The sequence below is a fragment of the Diabrotica virgifera genome, chromosome 5, assembly GCF_917563875.1.
Source record: "Diabrotica virgifera virgifera chromosome 5, PGI_DIABVI_V3a".
Lineage (NCBI taxonomy): Eukaryota > Metazoa > Arthropoda > Insecta > Coleoptera > Chrysomelidae > Diabrotica > Diabrotica virgifera.
In genome coordinates this window covers 236,278,385-236,297,958 of record NC_065447.1, presented here as the reverse complement: position 1 = coordinate 236,297,958, position 19,574 = coordinate 236,278,385, and the positions used below count along the sequence as shown (strand labels likewise).

General features: G+C 32.8%; 1 protein-coding gene across 1 annotated transcript in view; it reads left to right on the top strand.

Annotated features, from left to right (window-relative positions):
- The window catches only part of LOC114331097 (protein Skeletor, isoforms B/C), a 239,793-nt gene that overhangs the window by 200,428 nt on the left and 19,791 nt on the right, over window positions 1–19,574 (top strand). Inside the window, exons 8-9 of the mRNA XM_050650895.1 lie at window positions 10,671–10,691; window positions 11,952–12,128. Coding sequence (XP_050506852.1) covers window positions 10,671–10,691; window positions 11,952–12,128 — 198 coding nt within the window. The remainder of the gene's footprint in view (window positions 1–10,670; window positions 10,692–11,951; window positions 12,129–19,574) is intronic.

Below are 19,574 nucleotides of genomic sequence, written 5' to 3'. Positions count from 1 at the left end.
ACATGTGCCATTATTATGGCAGCAACATCTTAAAAAAAAATTAATGTGAAATTTGTGCACCCCATAAAAATTTAATGGGGGTTTTATTCCCTTAAACACCCCAAACTTTTATGTACGTTGCAATTAAATTATTATTGTGACACCATTAGTTAAACACAACATTTTAAAAACTTTTTTACCTCTTATTACTTTTTCGATAAGCTAGTGTTTATCGAGATATTTTGAATATTTGTCCAATCCACCACATATTTGTATATGGTTAAGTACGATTATAGAGACCTGTTAATAATCTGAAAATTTATTTATAATTTACATTTTTAGGTATATTTTGAAAAAGAAGTCATATCTCGATAAAAGGTGACTTATCAAAAAAAGACTGAAGCAAAACTGTTTTAAAATCACTGTGTTTACCTAATGGTACGACAATTATTATTGGAACGTACACAAACATTTGGGGGGTTAAAGGAACTAAACATTTTATGTAAATATATTAAAAAAGAAGCCGCATCTCAATAAAAACTGGCTTATCGAAAAAATACTAAGAGTCAAGAAAGTTTTAAAAACGTGTTTAAATAATGGTACTACGATAATGAACTAATTAGAACGTACACAAAAGTTTGGGGGGTTTAAAGGAACAAAACCCCCATAAAATTTTTATGGGGTGGACAAGGTTCACTATAATTTTGTTTTGAGATGTTCCTGCCATAAGAACGATACATGTCCATTTTCAATAAAAAATTTCTAATAGTTTTCGATGTATTGAAAAAAATCGATTTTCATTTTGTAACTTCAAAGGGCTGTAACTTTTTTTATGAGCACATTTGTACTAAGGTAAGTTAGGTTCAATCGAACTATTTTTAACCCCAGAATGTGTGGTATAATTTATGACCAATCTTTTCGGGACACCCTGTATATCTAATGCTTTAAAGAACTCATCCTACATGAAAAAAAAATATCTATCCGCCTCCACTTGCAGCGGTTCATCATTAATTCCTCTGGTTGTTCAATATTTAGAATGGATAAATCTGATGAAATATTACTTCTCCACCACATTCTTGATCCCCCAGTGGTTGCTTTCCTGTCGGATTTTCTTCCCAGACTAGCTTTATGACATGCTGCTCATGTCCGGCCCATCTTAATATTTCTGACTTAGCTATATCTGGTTGGTTATATAATTCTTCGTTGTTTCTCACTCTGTAAAGTTCTCTGTTGGCGTACTTAACTGGTCCATATGTTGCTCTAACGATTCTTCCTTCTGCAATTTTTGAGCGGTCCCCCTTTTTTTGTCATTGTTTCACAGGTATATGTCTTATTACTGAATGGTAGATTCCTATTTTCATACTGCAGGATACATTTTTGTATACAATTATTTTTTCTAATGCAAACCAACAATTTGGTACTTTCTATTATGTTAGTAATGTTGTCAGAGGTGATCCCAAATATTTAAACTGATGAGCCCTTTCAAAGTTGTACTGGCCTATTATAATGTTTTGCCCTATTCTTTCTAAATATTCCATTCATATTGTAGCCATATATTTTGTTTTATCCTCATTTATTCTGAGGCATATTTGTTTTCTTAGTCTTCCTTGATATTTATCGTTCTCTTTCCTACTATATCTATATCATCAGCGGCAGCCAGTATAATGTAAGGCCCTTTTTTTCTAAAGAGGAATACAATACTCTCCAAAGCAATGTTGAAGAGTAGTGGAGATAAGGCATCTTCCTGTTTGAGGCCTGTTGTAAATAATGTAGACAGTTTTACTTCAATTCTTAATCTGCTTATTTTAAGTTAGTTGAACTACATACCTAGAATTCTGCCATTGTAGTTAATTAAAAGTGTCAAACCTGTGTATGTCATTTATTGGCCAATTGGTGAATGTTACTATCATGATATAGTGATGAGCACACTAATAATGGCAAAATAAAGCAAAAGTTGAAAAACATAATACATTGTGAGGTAAAAAGAGATGAAACTAGTAAAGGTGGAAATTACTACATTACACAGTTCCTCGCCTTTAGACGTATCGGAGGACTATGAGAACTGTCACTGTGATAGGAGAATTTTATAAAATACTTCTGTCACAGACGTCTAAAGGTGGGAAATTATGTAATGCAATGTTAATTTATACGTTTATATTGATATTTTCCACCTCTACTAGTTTCATCTCTTATTATTTCACAATGTATTATGTTTTCCATCTTCTGCGTTATTAGTGCGCTCATCACTGTATACCATGTCTATACCCATTCAATACTCTATAGATAGGTACTGTAAAATGGCTGAATAGTGATGGAAAGAGTAAAAAAATGTATTATTCTATAAATATTTTAATATTCTTAGGTCCGGTTTCACCAACAACAAAATAAAGCAATGAATAGTTATTGGTCGATCGACCTCCAAATACTAGGTTGATAGAGTACAAATCTTTTGATTTAAGGTTTATAAAATGTTTCTATATACTGGACTACCTTTTGTTGTTCACAAAAAAACATTTCTCCAACTCGAATTTCTTAAACAAACACTCAAAATTAAGTACCAAATTCTTGGTTATAAATATATGTGGTATTCACACTAAATCAAGAGAGCAATTGATATACATGGTTTCTTTTTTCGGCTGTAGAAAATAGTCTGGTGTATTTGGATTTTTTTCTAACAGTTGTAAATCGTGAGATACAAGGTTTTCAAACTAAAACCAATAAATAATATATAGTATTACCAGACTAAAACCACCAAAATGTGATTTTCGAAAAAAATGAGATAAAAGGTTTTCACACTAAGCCATCGATATACAATATAAATAATAAGTGAATAGAATACAATAATACAATTATTTTATATTTATTATACAATAATACTTTTCAATAACATTCAAAGAACAAAATATTCAAATTCAAATGTTATTCAATAAATTGACAATAAAGTAAACAAACAAAACCATAAGACTGACAACTGACAACAAAGAACAAATGACAGATGTCGGCGGCCCGCAGCCAAAATCCATGTTACGCCGAGACGTTCGTAAAATTCCGACATATGCAACAATCCTCGCATAAGTAAACATTTCGACCACTACATTTTGAATATTTATTGTTTTCTTTTCAAATGCAATACCAAATCATATTATAGAGTATTTAAATTGAAAAATTATTACTTACTAATAAGTACGGGTACTAATTATTATGTATTTTAAAAGAAAAAATATTTAAACACTTCATTTTATAATATAAAAGCTATACTTACTGAAATGGAAAGTTGTAAGTGACATGATAAATGATATATTATATTATGAAAGTAAACTTGAATGCAGGATTTGATTATACATATATTATTGGACTATATATTGGCAAAAAAATAATTTAATTCATATACCCATATTCTAAAATTATGGATCCAGAAGGAAATGAGTAAAATCGATTAATTACATTGTAACTTGGTTATAAAAGTCTAGTCCAGGGCGCATCTGTTTTGAGATGGACGTTGAGAGGTGACTCAAATTTCTTTGCAGAAATTGCTTGAAAATAAATCAGATAATAATATTTGAGTTATCCTCCCTCTCAAAAAGGTCCGGAACATTGTTTAAATAATCAAAATGTCAAAAAATTAAGGAAAAAATCGATTTTTGTCTTCGTTTTTTGATTATAACTTTGAAACTATTCATTTCTGAGAAAAGTTGTACTGGCATAAAAGTTGCATAATTAATTTTCCTACAATATAGAAGTGGTTGAAAATTTAAAAAATAGTCACCCTAGTTGGAAAATAGCAATAATTGCGAAAAAACCATACAAAAACAAGTATTCGCATTTTACGTTTTTCAACCATTTATGCTACACTTAGGACCTTCACATTTCACCCAGAAAAACTTTATGATACAGTAAAACAATACTATAAATTTTATTAAGATCGGTTTAATAGATTTTGCAAAATAAATTTGGCAATCCAGCTTTCGCAAAAAAAAAAATCATTTTTTCAAAATGTTACAGGACTGAAAATAAAGCAGATAGCAAGTTGAATTTTTTTTTTCATATAGAAGTGTACTGTACCTTTCATTTTCAATTTACAAAATTAAAGCCGAATAATTACCACGGCGTCAGGAAATTTTTTAAATAAACATTAGTTTTTGGTGCTACGCGCAGGTCAGCGGTGTTCGATTCACACAAGTTGATTTCCACCAAAATTTCTTCCAATCTTTATCTAATATATTATTTTCTTACTCTATATTTTGTTGTATTTTAATATTTTAATTCCACAAAAATCAAACTAACTTTATTATTGTTTGTGATATTTTGTTTAAACAATTGCATATTATGTTTAAAAATAATAAACTTTTATTCTCTTAGTTAAAATATATGAACAAAGAAAGTTTTTGCTAATTAAAGTGTTATTTAAAAGGATACAGTATGTGTTTTTATTTTGCAATAAACAAATTTATTTATTTATATCGAAATGTAATAAAAATTAAAATGTATTAATCATTATCAAAGGTCATTGGAATGTCCAATCAGAGCAAACTATCCGCTGTCCTGCGCGTAGCACCAATATTTAATGTTTATTTAAAAAAATTCCTGACGCCGTGGTCTTGATCGATTTAAATTTTGCAAAATTGCAAATGAAAGGTACAGTACACTTCTATACGCAAAACAAAATTCAACTTGCTATCTGCTTTATTTTCTGTCCTGTAACATTTTGAAAAAATGAATTTTTTTTGCGAAAGCTGGATTGCCAAATTTATTTTGCAAAATCTATTAAACCGATCTTAATAAAATTTTTAATATTATTTTACTGTATAATGAAGTCTTTTTGAGTGAAATATGAATGTCCTAAGTGTAGCAAAAATGGTTGAAAAACGTAAAATGCGAATACTTGTTTTTGTATGTTTTTTTCGCAATTATTGCTATTTTGCAAAAAGGGTGACTATTTTTTAAATTGTTAGCCAACACTATATTGTAGGAAATTTAATTACGCAACTTTTATGTTAGTACAACTTTTGTCGGAAATGAATACTTTTAAAGTTATAATCAAAAAACGAAGAAAAAAATCGAATTTTTCCTTCATTTTTTGACATTTTGATTGTTTAAACATTGTTCCGGACCTTTTTAAGAGGGAGGATAACTCAAATATTGTTATTTGATTTATTTTCAAGCAATTTCTGCAAAAAAATTTGAGTCACCTCTCAACGTCCAAATGTACTAATATTTTTACAGATGCGCCCTGGTCTAGTCGGTGTGGCAATAAATATTGTATATCTAGAACCGTCTCAGTCACCTATATTCACCATCTAAGTATTTCGCCTATGTTCACCATCCGTTTCCAGTGAAACACCCTGTATTATATAGAGATCGACTTAACAGAAAGTAAGTTTAAACTGGTAAACTAATAGTATTGTAGTAAACGGAGTATTGATCTAAAAAGATTCAACTGGTTCAAGCTGGAGCGTTAATCTAGCAAATCAATCGCTTTGACGAATTGAGCTAAAGCCAGCCGTGTGGCGATTCAGAAATTGTGACTCGCTAGCGGTGATCATAACCGTGAATTAAACAGTTCTCCCCTCGCCCTCCTCATCTTGGTGATTTGTCGATGTGTGTGTGTATGTGTGGGTGTGTGAATGTACTAACATTTTCACCGTATTTCAGTACTTTAGTAATTACATTTTGTTGTTCTTTACAGAAATATGCCGGAAGCCCGAGCGGAGTTCCTTCGAACCGTAGCGGAGAAATTAAATATTATTTTATTGCTCTTATTTTCTTTTATTATATTGGTTTATAAGAATATTTTAATGATGTATTTACTAATTTATATTTTTAACACTTATGCTTTACTTAAATAAAAACACTAATTTATCTTCTTTTATTACACACACTTACTATTTTAATTCATTTAACATTAAAAATTTATTTATTTACACTACAAAAGTATTTAAAAACTTTACTCGAGAGGCAGATCTTTTGTTAACCTGCCAAGGTCCCTTTCCTTCTAAAATGATGTGTCCCCCGTGGTCGCGTAAACATGTCTCGAGGAACGGGTGATTACAGGTAGTCTTGCAACATTGCCCCTCCTTAAGAGATGGTTCCTCCTGGAGCCTGCTCGGGACTGGAACTGGATGCTGGTATCGGCAATTGGATCCTCTTCTACAATACCCAGTTATATAAAAGTGGCAAGTGACGGTTTTCGCATTGCGCCAGTAACTATGCGGATAGCAACAGACTAATACTTGGACCTCGGTGTCTTTAAAGCTTTCTTCCACCATATTTCGGACAATCCCCCAATCTAGTTGGCGGTATTCTCACTTTGGCATGGCTAACTTTTGCACGTAGGATTCCAACACGTGCTCTCTCAATTGAATTAATGCATCCCATACATCTTGGTAGGTAGGTTGGTAATGGACAGTATCTTCTATTATCAGATAAAAAAGGTAACGTGATGCATCTTGGAGTTTCAACTCTTTGTCAGGAGCTGACAGCTGCCATTGAAGTTCTGCAACTTGACCAAACTTCCTTCGAAAAGCGGATGCCAATCCTCGTGCGTCTCTAATACTGGCCGGGATGATATGGGCCAGTGAGTAGTCATCAGGAAGTACGAGTAAATCTTGCTTTTCTTCAGTGGTAACTCCATATCTTGCTTTACCGGTACCTCAATATCTTGCTTTACCGGTACCTCAATAGGCCCCAATGAATTCCTCAAACGTGAGGTAAGGTAGTTCCCGGACTTGGTTTAGTTCCACTTCTTTGTCTACGTCGTGGCCTCCCTTGAATGGAGCCAGTCGGTTACGGTGTACTATTATCGGCTTTCCCATAGGAATCTTGCTTATTCGGTAGATAGCATCGTTAATCTTCTTCACAATGAGGTACGGACCTTACTAGAACTACTACTACTTATGAGAACAACACTTTCGCTTCTTTTGATCATAAAGCCAGACTTTGTAGTTCTTCCTGAAACTTTCCCTATTCAGCTTGGGTATCGTACCGTTTCTTCATTTAGTCGCTAGTGATCTGAAGATGGGAACGCACCAACTCGTGTATATCGTCCATATTTCTTCCCAATTCATTCACATAATCCTCACCAGCCACAAATCACAAAGTAGACGCATCTTGCGTCCAAATATGACGTTTGCTGGTGTTTGGCCCATTGATTCATTAACAGCGTATCTGTAGGCCATTGCGAAGAATGTAAGGTACCGATCCCAGTCTTGCTGGTGATTGGACACCATCTTTGTCAAGTACTTGCCGACGGTCTTATTAATTCGCTCTACCATTCCTTTTGATTTTGGGTGATAGGCTGTATTTCTTACCTTATCAATCCCTAGTTTATCACAGATTCTCTGAAATAGATCACTCGAGAAGTTCCTTCTTGATTCACTACGGATCTCTAAGGGTACTCCAAATCGGCTGATACAGTCTTTGATTAGCATATCTGCAATAGTGGCGGCCTTCTGGTCTGAAGTAATCCATTATGACCATCATTTACTTGCATCCATTTTCACTTTCTGGAAATCACCCGGCAATATCAAAAGCTATTATTTTAAACGGACTTTTAACATTGTACTGTCTCATAGGGCATTTTTTTCCGATGAAGTCCATTACTGGTAGCACATATTTCTTACACCAGCTCTTTACATCGTCGGAACTATTCACCCAATAAAACCATTCCCGAATTCTCTTAAGGGTTTTCTTTACACCAAAATACCCTCTTGATGGACTGTGATGTAACTGATGAAGTGCTTCGGCTATTCTGCTCTTTGGAATCACCAACTCTGTTCTCCTCGCTGAACCATCATCATTTTCCAGCACTCGTTTAAGCTGCCTTTCCTGATAAAGGAATACCGCTGGCTACAGTACTCAGTATTCAGTAGTTAAGACGTATGTCTTAACTACTGCCTTAACTAAGACGTATGAGCATAGGCTTGATATTTCTTGACAAGATGGTCGACGATTGTCCTCTTCCATTTATGTCGTCTAAATACAGCAAGCATGTTTTCCCTCTCACCACATTTCTATAAGCCTCTCAAATGTTGCAGGAGCATCACAGAGTCCAAATGGCATAACGTTGAATTGCGACAATTCATATTCTGTGGTGAAGGCTGTCTTATCCTTATCCACTGAGTCCATTTTTACTTTCCAATATCCAGACTTCAAGTCTAACGTAGAAAACAATTTACTTCCAGCCAATGTGTCCAACGTGTCATCGATCCGAGGCAGAGGATAACTGTCTTTCTTGGTAACATTGTTCAACAAACGGTAGTCCAGACAAAACCTCGTAGTTCCGTCTATCTTCTTGACCAGGACCACCGTAGAAAACCATAGGCTAATGGAAGGTTCTGTCCCCTCGTCTTGGCCAGGACCACCGGAGAAAACCATAGGCTAGTGGAAGGTTCTGTCACCTCGTCTTCCTTCAGTTGCTAAACAATCCTTTCAGATTCCTCTCTCTTCGCCGATATTTTGTATCAATTTAAATTTGCTTACGTTCAGATTTTTTTAACTTCTTGTTCCTATCTACTTTTAAAAAACTTTTTAGATTAAAAAACCTTTTAGATTAGAAAATAAATTATGGAAAAAATAAAGGTACTCAAATATGCGTAATATGTACTTTTACTCTAAGAGCTAGTGAACCCTTCGACTAAAGGTCGTCCTGTAAGGCTAGAAATTTTTCTAGTGATAATTCATAGCACACCAAGGCTAAAAACCATGACCTGGCAGGCCTCAGCGGTGCACGTGTATCTACCAGGTGAATCGAAAACTGCAAATTTAGGGGGTAAAATAAACTTTCTCCTGTAAGGTTTAAATTTAAGTATGTGTTTGAGTAAGTCATTTAAAAGAAATGTGTACAATGACAGGCGATTCTGAAGAGCATAAGACCTTGCAGGCGAGGGGAAAGATTAGGGGTTTTTCCTAAATTTATTTTTTTTGCATCGAACAATTTTTTTTAAGTTTTCTAAATCATTCCAAACAGAAAAGGTCTTTAGTGATTTTTCTCTTAAGTTAATAGTTTTTGTTATATAAGCGATTGAAAATTTTGAAAATTGCGAAATCGACCATTTTTAACCCTAAATCGGACATTTATCTAAAAATTTCAAAGTTGCCAAGGTAGGTAGATATTCTTTAAACATTGATTGATGAAATCCCAAAGAGTTTTTTGCAATACAATATCGGAAACCCCTTTGTTTTTTAATTGCTAATCAAGCGGACGCGACGCTGTAGTATAAGTGAGGACGTTTGAGTTGACATAAATTCATTATCTCGAGAATGGGCAAATTTCAAGAGCAATCCTCAGACAGGTCGATTTTTATTTTTAAATTAGGACTTTTTGGCATATAATATAATACTAGTGACGTCATCCATCTCAGCGTGATGACGTAATCGATGATTTTTTTAAATGAGACTAGGGGTTGTGTGATGGCCCATTTGAAAGGCTATTTAATTCTCTATTCACCAATATAAACATTAACATAATTATTTATACAGGGTGTACAAAAAATTTGTTTTTATTAAATTAACTTTGATTAAATTTGACAAATAGAAGAAAAACAATTTTTGTACACACTGTATAAATAATTGTGTTAATGTTTATATTATTGAATAGAGAATTAAATAACTGTTCAAATGAGCTATCACACAACCCCTACTCTTATTTAAAAAAATCATCGATTACGTCATCACGCCCAGATGGATGACGTCACTAGTATTATATATATATACCAAAAAGTCCTAATTCAAAAATAAAAATCGACCTGTCTGAGGATTTCTCTTGAAATTTGCCCATTCTCGAGATAATGAATTTATGCAAACTCAAACGTCCTCACTTATACTACAGTGCCGAGCCCGCTTGATTAGCAATTAAAAAAACAAAGGGGTTTTCGATATTTTATTGCAAAAAACTCTTCGGGATTTCATCAGTCAATGTTTAAAGAAGATCTACGTACCTTGGCAACATTGGAATTTTTAGATGAATGTCCGATTTAGGGTTAAAAATGGCCGATTTCGCAATTTTCAAAATTTTCAATCGCTTATATAACAAAAACTATTAACTTAAGAGAAAAATCACTAAAGACCTTTTCTGTTTGGAATGACTCAAAAAACCTAAAAACAATTTGTTCGATGCAAAAAGAATAACTTTAGGAAAAACCCCTAATCTTTCCCCTCGCCTGGCTAGGTCTTATGCTCTTCAGAATCGCCTGTCATTGTACACATTTCTTCTAAATGACTTACTCAAACACATACTTAAATTTAAACCTTACAGGAGAGAGTTTATTTTAACCCCTAAATTTGCACTTTTCGATTCACCTGGTAGATACAGGTGCACCGCTGAGGCCTGCCAGGTCATGGTTTTTAGCCTTGGTGTGCTATGAATTATCACTAAGTAGACAAATTTCTAGCCTTACAGGACGACCGTTAGTCGGAGGGTTCACTAGCTCTTAGACTATTTATTTCTTATAAGTCAAGCTAACGATAAAGAATGCAATTTTTGGAGAAAAAAATTGTTGAGCGACCTCTAAAAATTTTTTTAATGGCTGAACTTTCAGTATTTTCAGGATTTTTTCATCACAAGAAAGTAAAAAACTAATTGGACAATAGAAAAAATATGTATTGATTTATCTTGAACCACATTGTTCAAATATTTTAAATTTATTTAATAAAAAAATAATTATCTTCTATTCAAATATTTTTTTTATTTCAAGCCTCCTTGGTGGTATAATCCGGTAAGTAAATTTAAAAATATGACCGGCGACATGATAAGAAATGTTGTTCTGAAGCTATATATTTCCTTGTGGCATTTTTATAATCAACTATTTATAATGGGAAATAAGCCACAATTTTACCAAAAAAAGATTTTATTAACGTTTCGAAGAATATAAAAATACTATGGAATCTCTAACGCAAGAATTTTACGTCATCATTGCATTTGGTTGTGTTTTTAAACACAGATCACATGCTATGATATTTTTTTGTGACGGATATTCTTGAGTTGGGATTGATTTCATGTAATCGTATGAACTATCTTTTAGTAAAGTCGTCCCAGGAACGCAACTCATCAATATTGACGATATCATTTTAAAGTCTTCTACTTTAAAATGTATAATATACGTCTGAATTGCCAATATAAATGAGTCAGATTAAATAAATTATTAGAATTTTTTTACTTAGCAACAACATTTTTGTTTATTTTAGTAGTATTTTGTATTTTGACAACGAAACCCGATTTGGGCTTCGAAACGTTAATAAAATCCTTTTTGGTAAAATTGTGGCTTATTTTCCATTATAAATAGTTGATTATGATAAAAAAATTCACTTAGTTTTGACAGTTATCTTAAGTTTTATTATATCCAAACGTTTAAGACGGAATCCCATGGAAAATGTCGGCAAATAGAAATAGAAAATAGATAATAATTTAACGAGAAAAAGCCCAGTTGGCGCCCCACGTCAGTCTCAAATTAACAAATACTTACTTTTTGATAAATTCTGTCGGAATTCCACTCGATTATCGAAGGTACACCACCAGTGTTGGCGGTAGTAATTTTAGTAAGTGGGTTAATTCATACAATGACATAAGTTCCAACACAACGTCTTGAGACCACTCGACAGTAAAATTACTACGACACTGACCGTACCAGTCCCTAGCCGAGTCGGAAGGGTCGGAGGGATACATAGCTAGTCTGTATCAGCTTCTGACTTCCTTTGAACCGTGTTCATTTACCGACAAACGATGGGAGACGTCGCGCAGATCCACGGCGGCCATAAATAAGGCGTTCGGTCCCAGCGCAAGGATCGTAAATCACAAATTTTCAGGGAAATAACGCTATTTCACGTTGTGTTGATTCCCGTCTTTAGTTTTTATCTTTTTCTATTACATATTTTCTATTTTTCTTGGCGTACCTCGCCACGTTCCATGGAAACCTAGCTTTATGTGTACTTTTTGGTAAATGGTAAGTTTTCTAAACTACTACTAAACTACTTTTTAGACGAGTACTACGCCAAGAACTTCACCTCCTGCAAACTGCCGAGAATTTTTGGACAAAAGATTACAAGTTAGATGGAAAATCGAAGATGAGTTTGTGGATATAAGTCTTTCAGCAAAAATACCTGAAAATCAGTACATAGCATTTGGATTATCTGGAGCATCAGGAAGACCACAAATGGTAACCTTAAATTTTTACAATTTTCTTCCTTAACGTTAGACCCCGTTAATAGAGTACCCCTGTTAAGCTAGACACCCAGAATTAATTTTTTTTATTTTTTACGTTCTATGTGATTAAAAAATAAGACTCAGAGCAGTTTTGTCCCTCCATCCCCTTGCACCACCCCTACCATCAAAAAATTCATCATCCAGCCTCAAAGTTCCAATGCTGAAGAAAATCACCAGCTGAAATATACCTGAACAGATGTTTAAGAATCAAACTCGATGCACTCCGTCCACCAAAACTTACCAGATCAGAAAATCAACCCAATGGTGCAAGACAGTTAAATGTGGGGGAGAGAGTACAAGCACGGTATTACCAAGGTAACCAGGAACTTTGGAAATTTGGCACGATTGTTAAAAAGTATGGATTGTTACATTACCAAGTACAACTTGATGATGAGTATTGTCTAAAACGTCACATTGACCAACTTCGTAAAACCATGGTACCTAAAAAGAATGAAACCTTTGTAAACGAACCAGAAGTAATTATTTATCAGCCACAATATCAAGAACCCCCCTGCATCTTCTGCCGTCTATCCAACGTTCAGTTCCTCCAGTTCAATTACATTACATCCAAACGCTATCAACGAAAATATATATCGAATGATAGAGCCTGATCATCCTGATAATAAATTGATACCAATTAATGAACCTGCTGCTGAAGAACGTAATGATCTTCCACAATTAAGAAGATCTGAACGAATTTGACATCTCAATTCAAGATTTTAGATTTAGGTTTTTAATTCTTTTGTATTTTTATAAGTTCAAAATAGCTTGGGAGACTATAATATCCTCCTCTATTTATAGTATCACCTTCATGTTGTTACGTAATGTTATATATAATTATGTCAGTTCATATTTAATGGTTGTCAAAATATAATTATCGAAATGTCCTAATTATTATTTCATCTGAAGATACAATAATCATCATCATCCAATCCCATCAATCTTGCGCCGCTTTCATTCAGTTTTTATTTAGCCTTCTTAACTCGTCGGTCCATCTTGCATGTGGTCGACCGACGCTTCTCTTGTCTCCACTCCAATAACCTCTTTGTGCATCGCTTATTTGTCATTCTAGCTATGCGTCCTGCCCATCTCCATTTTAGTCTGGCTATCTTTTCAATGAAGAGTATTACGAAGTACTATTCAAGGCGAGAGAAAGTTATCTCGAATATACAGAGGATACAGACCTTTATGATGAAATCCAAATCGAAAAGCCGTCATATGAGGACTTTTTACGGGTGATAAGAAATTTAAAACAAAAGAAAGCAGCAGGCCCAGATGAAATCCCAAACGAGCTAATAAAACGAGGCGGAGAAGACAACGGAAAATATACGAGCTAATAACAAGGATTTGGGAAGAAGAAAGAATGCCCGAAGAATGGAAAACTGGATGGATATTTCCGATTCTAAAGAAAGGTGTATTAAATATGTTGTTACTGCCTTCTGGTTCTAATTAATTAAAAAGACTAAACACATCTTACTATACATTATATTTTATTCACTGGTATCCAATATCTAAACAATAACATTAATGATTCATAGCGCCTCGCCTTACTACATACTAACTTCTAATAATTATTTGTATATCTATATCCATACTGATTGTTCAGCGTGTTTTTATACCTATCTGAACCATAACAAATATAGTTCAAGTTCACTCGTAATAAACATGTGATACAAACTATAAGCTATTGTTTTTATGTATGTTCAATACCCTAAAGGTTAATAACATCATATTTAAATTATGATTTATACAGAGGGTTCATAATATACCACATCTCCGCCGTTTTTAAAAAAGAAAGTCCTAAGAAGAGAAGAAGAATATCTGACGGTATATTCCTCTTTCCCTTTTACAAAATGTTTATGGTTACCTAATACTATTTTCAAAAATTAAATTTCCTAACTATCCTAACTAACTGTAACATGGTACGTTTCAGAGTTTTTTTAATCCTAAAAATTGTTTATTATTATCACTAATTCACTTTCTGTTCCGTCTTGCTTTTTAGTCTTTTCTCCATTCACAAAACAGTGTCCACATAAAAACAGTGACTAAACCTATCGGGATTTTTAATATAGTCTTTTAGTGCCTATATGCATCTCCTATAAGCAGGGGAATAATCTAATCTACCTAACTAAAAATCTCGTATCTAACTAAAAGTCCTAAGCTAAGCTAATATTACTCGAATAAGTAAAAAAAAATGTATCCTTTACTCTATTAATAATTCCTATTTAAGTCTTATTTTGATTTATTTATATATGTCTTACTAACTTTAAAATATTGTACCTATAATAAAAATGTAATCTCTCTAAAAAACTTCTAATGTATCTCTAAAAAACTTCTAATAACTCTCTTGTACCTATAATAAAGATTTAATCTCTCTAAGAACTTCACTTTTTGTGTCCCTTTGCTTACTATCTACTAACACTATTGTAAGATATTGTCTATCCTTAATTCAAACACTTCCATTTTCCGCGAAAATTTAACCTGAATTCATTATATACATTTAAAAATAAGTTATTTATAATTAACATTACTTTAGAGAAAAAAATTTACAGCTTTAATTCTTAGACATATTTCAATGATTAGCTACCTACTTATTTGCTTAGTATCTTCTTAATTTTGCTTCTTTTCTTGCAATTTTTATGTGTCTTCTTTCATTTTCCCACATATTTTACTAAAAATTCTCTTTTTTCTTTCTTTTCTTCTTGTCTGGTACTACAACTCATATAATTAATTTTTCTTCATATAATAGCACTTCTACAGTGTATATAATTCATCTTCATATACATATTTCATATAACAATCATATATCATTTATTTCATATATCATTTCATATAACATCATAATCATCACTTCATATACTAGCTCCGATACCTTCGTTTTACCTTAATAAAAGAGGTTTCACTCGGATGTCTTAGTTCTCCGCTAATATTAACCCGAATTTTCGCCCTGATCTGTACGCACCATTTAGGTGGTATAGTTAACTCAAAACACGAAATAGGTATTTTATGCGGTTCAAATTCTTCTAAAAATATCACAACCTCAATCCCTTGCTTCGAGGCCGTTGTTTATTCACGAATAATCATGAATAAAATAGGTACCCTTCAAAACACAGAGTGGGTCTCTAATAAGCTTTCAAGCTTCTATAAATCACTTAGTACCTTCCTAATTTGACAAGAGCAGTGGGTTTCTTATTGTCTCTAGTTGCCTCATAATATTTAGCTTATAATATTGTTAGTTATTCTTCTTATCTATATAGTTCTTCTTCAAATTCCTTATCTCGACTCATCAGATCGGTTCGTTAAAAATATATCTCTTGCTTATAGCAATGTTTGTTGTATGTCATCCCTAATCATTATTCATTAAAAAAAAATCATTTATATATCATTAGTCACACAAAAATTATTAATTCAAGTTCATATCATAAAAAAATTTAACACAAAATCGATAAAAATGTATCTAAAAGATCAATAACAAAAACAACTGCTAATAAAATTCAATAAAAATTCAAAAATAGCATATGCAAAAGTTAGATAAAAATATTCAAAATCAGTTCATATCTCAAAATTCGATAGAAATTTTTGAAAAAAAATTCGAGATTCCATAAAATATTCAAAAATAACCGGACTAAAAATCGAAATCGGATAGAGATTTTTCAAATAAATTCAATAAAAATTCAAAATTCAATAAAAATTCAATAAAAATTCAATAATAACATATATAATAAACTTTGATAAAAATATTCAATTCAAAAAATCACTTCATGTTTCAAAATTCATAAATATTCTTAAAAAAAAATCGGTACTTCATAAATTATTCAAAAATCAGCAAAGATAAATATTCAATGTTCAATAATAATATGTATATAAAAAACGAGGGAAGCATTTTCCATAAAGATAGACGAAATTTCTTACTTACATTTTATCACTTGTGTCTTTGTTCCCTGGGTTCTCTGCATCTTCGTCCTGGTCCATCTTCGCCGTCTCCGTTTCCAATTTGTTACCGCCATCTCTGCTCCTTTCAGAAGACCTCCTCTAATCTGCAGGATCAGCCATGTATAAATAGTGTGTTGTTACTGCCTTCTGGTTCTAATTAATTAAAAAGACTAAACACATCTTACTATACATTATATTTTATTCACTGGTATCCAATATCTAAACAATAACATTAATGATTCATAGCGCCTCGCCTTACTACATACTAACTTCTAATAATTATTTGTATATCTATATCCATACTGATTGTTCAGCGTGTTTTTATACCTATCTGAACCATAACAAATATAGTTCAAGTTCACTCGTAATAAACATGTGATACAAACTATAAGCTATTGTTTTTATGTATGTTCAATACCCTAAAGGTTAATAACATCATATTTAAATTATGATTTATACAGAGGGTTCATAATATACCACAAAGGGGACACTTCAAAATGCAACAACTATAGAGGAGTGACACTGTTAAACAGCTGCTACAAAATATTGACAGCACAACTCAGACAAAAACTCTCAAAATACATTGAAACTAAAATAGGAGACTACCAACACGGATTTAGAGAGGGAAGGTGAACAATAGACGCAGTTCACATAATCACACAGTCAATTGAAAAATGTTACGAACATGTTATCGACTTACACATGCTTTTCATAGATTTCAAGCAAGCCTCTGACAGCTTAACAAGACCCGACCTAATAGAAGACATGAAACACCTAGATATACCAATGAAACTTAAGAAAATGATAATGAAAGGATCGACTGCAGCAATAATTACAGATAACGGTATCACCAAAAATATAGAAATAGCAAGGGGGGTACGACAAAGTGACTCTCTATCAACGCCATTATTTAATGACGCAATAGAAGAAACAATAAGAGCTACAGAAATAAAGGGTACAATTATAACATCGACGTCGCAACTTGTGGCGAATGCTGACGCCATAGCATTAATTAGCAGAAACCTGAAGAGTTTAAAGGAAGTATTTACGAAGTTACGCAAGTAAGCAACCAAAAGGGGTTTAGAAATAAATCAAAACAAAACAAAATACCTAATATGCTCAAGAAAATATCAACTTAATGTGACTAGTTTAAATATTGATGAATGTGAATTTGAAAAGGTAGAACACTTTAAATATCTTGGAGTCTCAGTTAATGGAGCTAATGATAGAAGCATCGTAATCAGTGAAAGAATCCAGACAGGAAACAGAACCTACTGGAAATACAATAACTTCCTCAAAGATAAGAAGCTTACTCAGAACACTAAACTGAAAATTTACAAAGCAAAAATTAGACCAGTAATCACATATGGTGCTGAAGTAATGTGTCTGACCCAGAAAGAGGAAGAAAAATTGAGGATCCTAGAGAGGAAAATAATTCGGAGGAAAGCAGGCCCACTAAACTTGGGTAATAATGAATTTAGAAAACTCATGAACCACGAAGTAAGAGGACTTCTGAAAAGAGAAGACATCGTCAGATTTATCAAGGCACAGAGACTCAGATGGATAGGACATATAGAAAGGAGAAATCCAGAAGCTGTCATCAAGAAAATTTCCAAATGGAGACCTGCATCAGGCAGACCACGAGGAAGACCCAAAACTAGATGGGAGAACCAGATAGTCGAGGACCTTAAGAAGATGGGAGTCAGAGAATGGGTAATCATAAGCAAAAACAGGAACGAATGGAGAAAAATTGTAGAAGATGTCAAGTCACACAACCAATCGTAAAACCAAAATGTTAATGCGGATTAATTCACCGCGACAAACGAATCGGAAGAGCCCAAAAAGGGCGGCAATCACTCCGCTAGGAGTGTGGATGCCATGATTATGATGATGATCCATTTAATGACGTCACTCACCTTGGTTCTTCTCCTGATCTCTTCGTTTTTTATTCTGTCTCGTAGAGTTATTTCTAACATGGACCATTCCATTCTTCTCTGTGTGACTCATCAGTTTGGTAGCCGAGACTTTTGTTAATAGTCCATTCTTTCACGGTTTTTGCTCTAAATTTTAAAGAACCGCTTGGATTGACATGAAATTTGGCAAACGTATAGCTTACATGTCAAAGAAAAAAAATGATATTGTGCCGATGTGTGCTTTTGCCCTGGGGGTGACTTTCACCCCCTTTTGGGGGTGAAAAATTATATGTCCAAAATAAGTCCGGAAATGGGTAAACTGACTAATTTTAAGTAACTTTTGTTCTATAGAGCTTTTTCGCCAAGTCAACACTTTTCGAGTTATTTGCGAGTGAATATGTTAATTTTTTAACAAAATTACATTTTTAGACGATTTTTCGCAAATAACTCAAAAAGTAAGTATTTTGTCGAAAAAACGTTCTTAGCAAAAATATAGCCTATAAAAAAGTAAAAAAAATGGTGTACGCGTTAGGTCTCTGGATCTCGTAGAACCAGAGTTATAGCCAATGAAAAATAGATTCAGATTCACCAAATTTCAAATAAAATATTTCGACGTGAAATATCCAAAAATCTAAGCACTTTTTGGGGAAAACTCATTATAACTTTTTTAAAGTGTTAAAAAAAGCTTTATTTCTGTTTTTACAAAAATATCTAGCATTAAATTTAAGCAAGTTACGCTCAAAATAAAGTTGGTCCCTTTTGTTTTTGCAAAAAAAAATCGGGAAGACCAACCCCTAATTAGCAACTTAAATGAAATTAATCGTTACCGCTCCACAAATTATTTTACTTATGTTGTGTTTATATGATCTGTAAGTTTCATCGATTCAAAGTGCTTATTTTTTAAAGAAATTGGTTTCAAAGTAAAATTTTTAAAAATTTAAATTTTGAAAAATATGCTTTTTTTCAAAATAACTTAAAAATTGTTAGAGATACCAAAAATCTCGAAAAACAAAAAAAGTCAGATTTGCTTTTCTGAATATCATGTATTTTTTTGTTTTTCTGTTAGACAAAAATTGATTAAGATTTGGTGTTTCTAAATTTGCATACATTCGTGATCAGTGACTCGTTCAACCCCTTTTAACTACAGCCCTTTCAATAAATAGGACTTTGAACAGATGAAACTTACAGATCATCTAAACAATATATACACTAGTCAAGAAACTTGTGAAGTCGTAACGATTAAGTTCATTTAAGATACTAATTAGGGGGTGATTTTCTCTATATTTTTTACCAAAACCAAAAGGGACTAACTTTATTTTGAGCGTAATTTGTTTAATTTTGATGCTAGAAATTTTTTTTAGAAAACAAAAATGAAGCTCTTTTTAAACACTTTAAATAAGTTGTAATAAGTTTTCCCCGAAATGTACTTCATTTTTGGTTATTTCACGTTAAAGTATTCCATTTGAAATTTGACGAATATGAACCTATTTTTCATTAGCTATATCTCTGCTTCTACTGGGTGTAGAGACGTGAATACACCATTTTTTAAAATT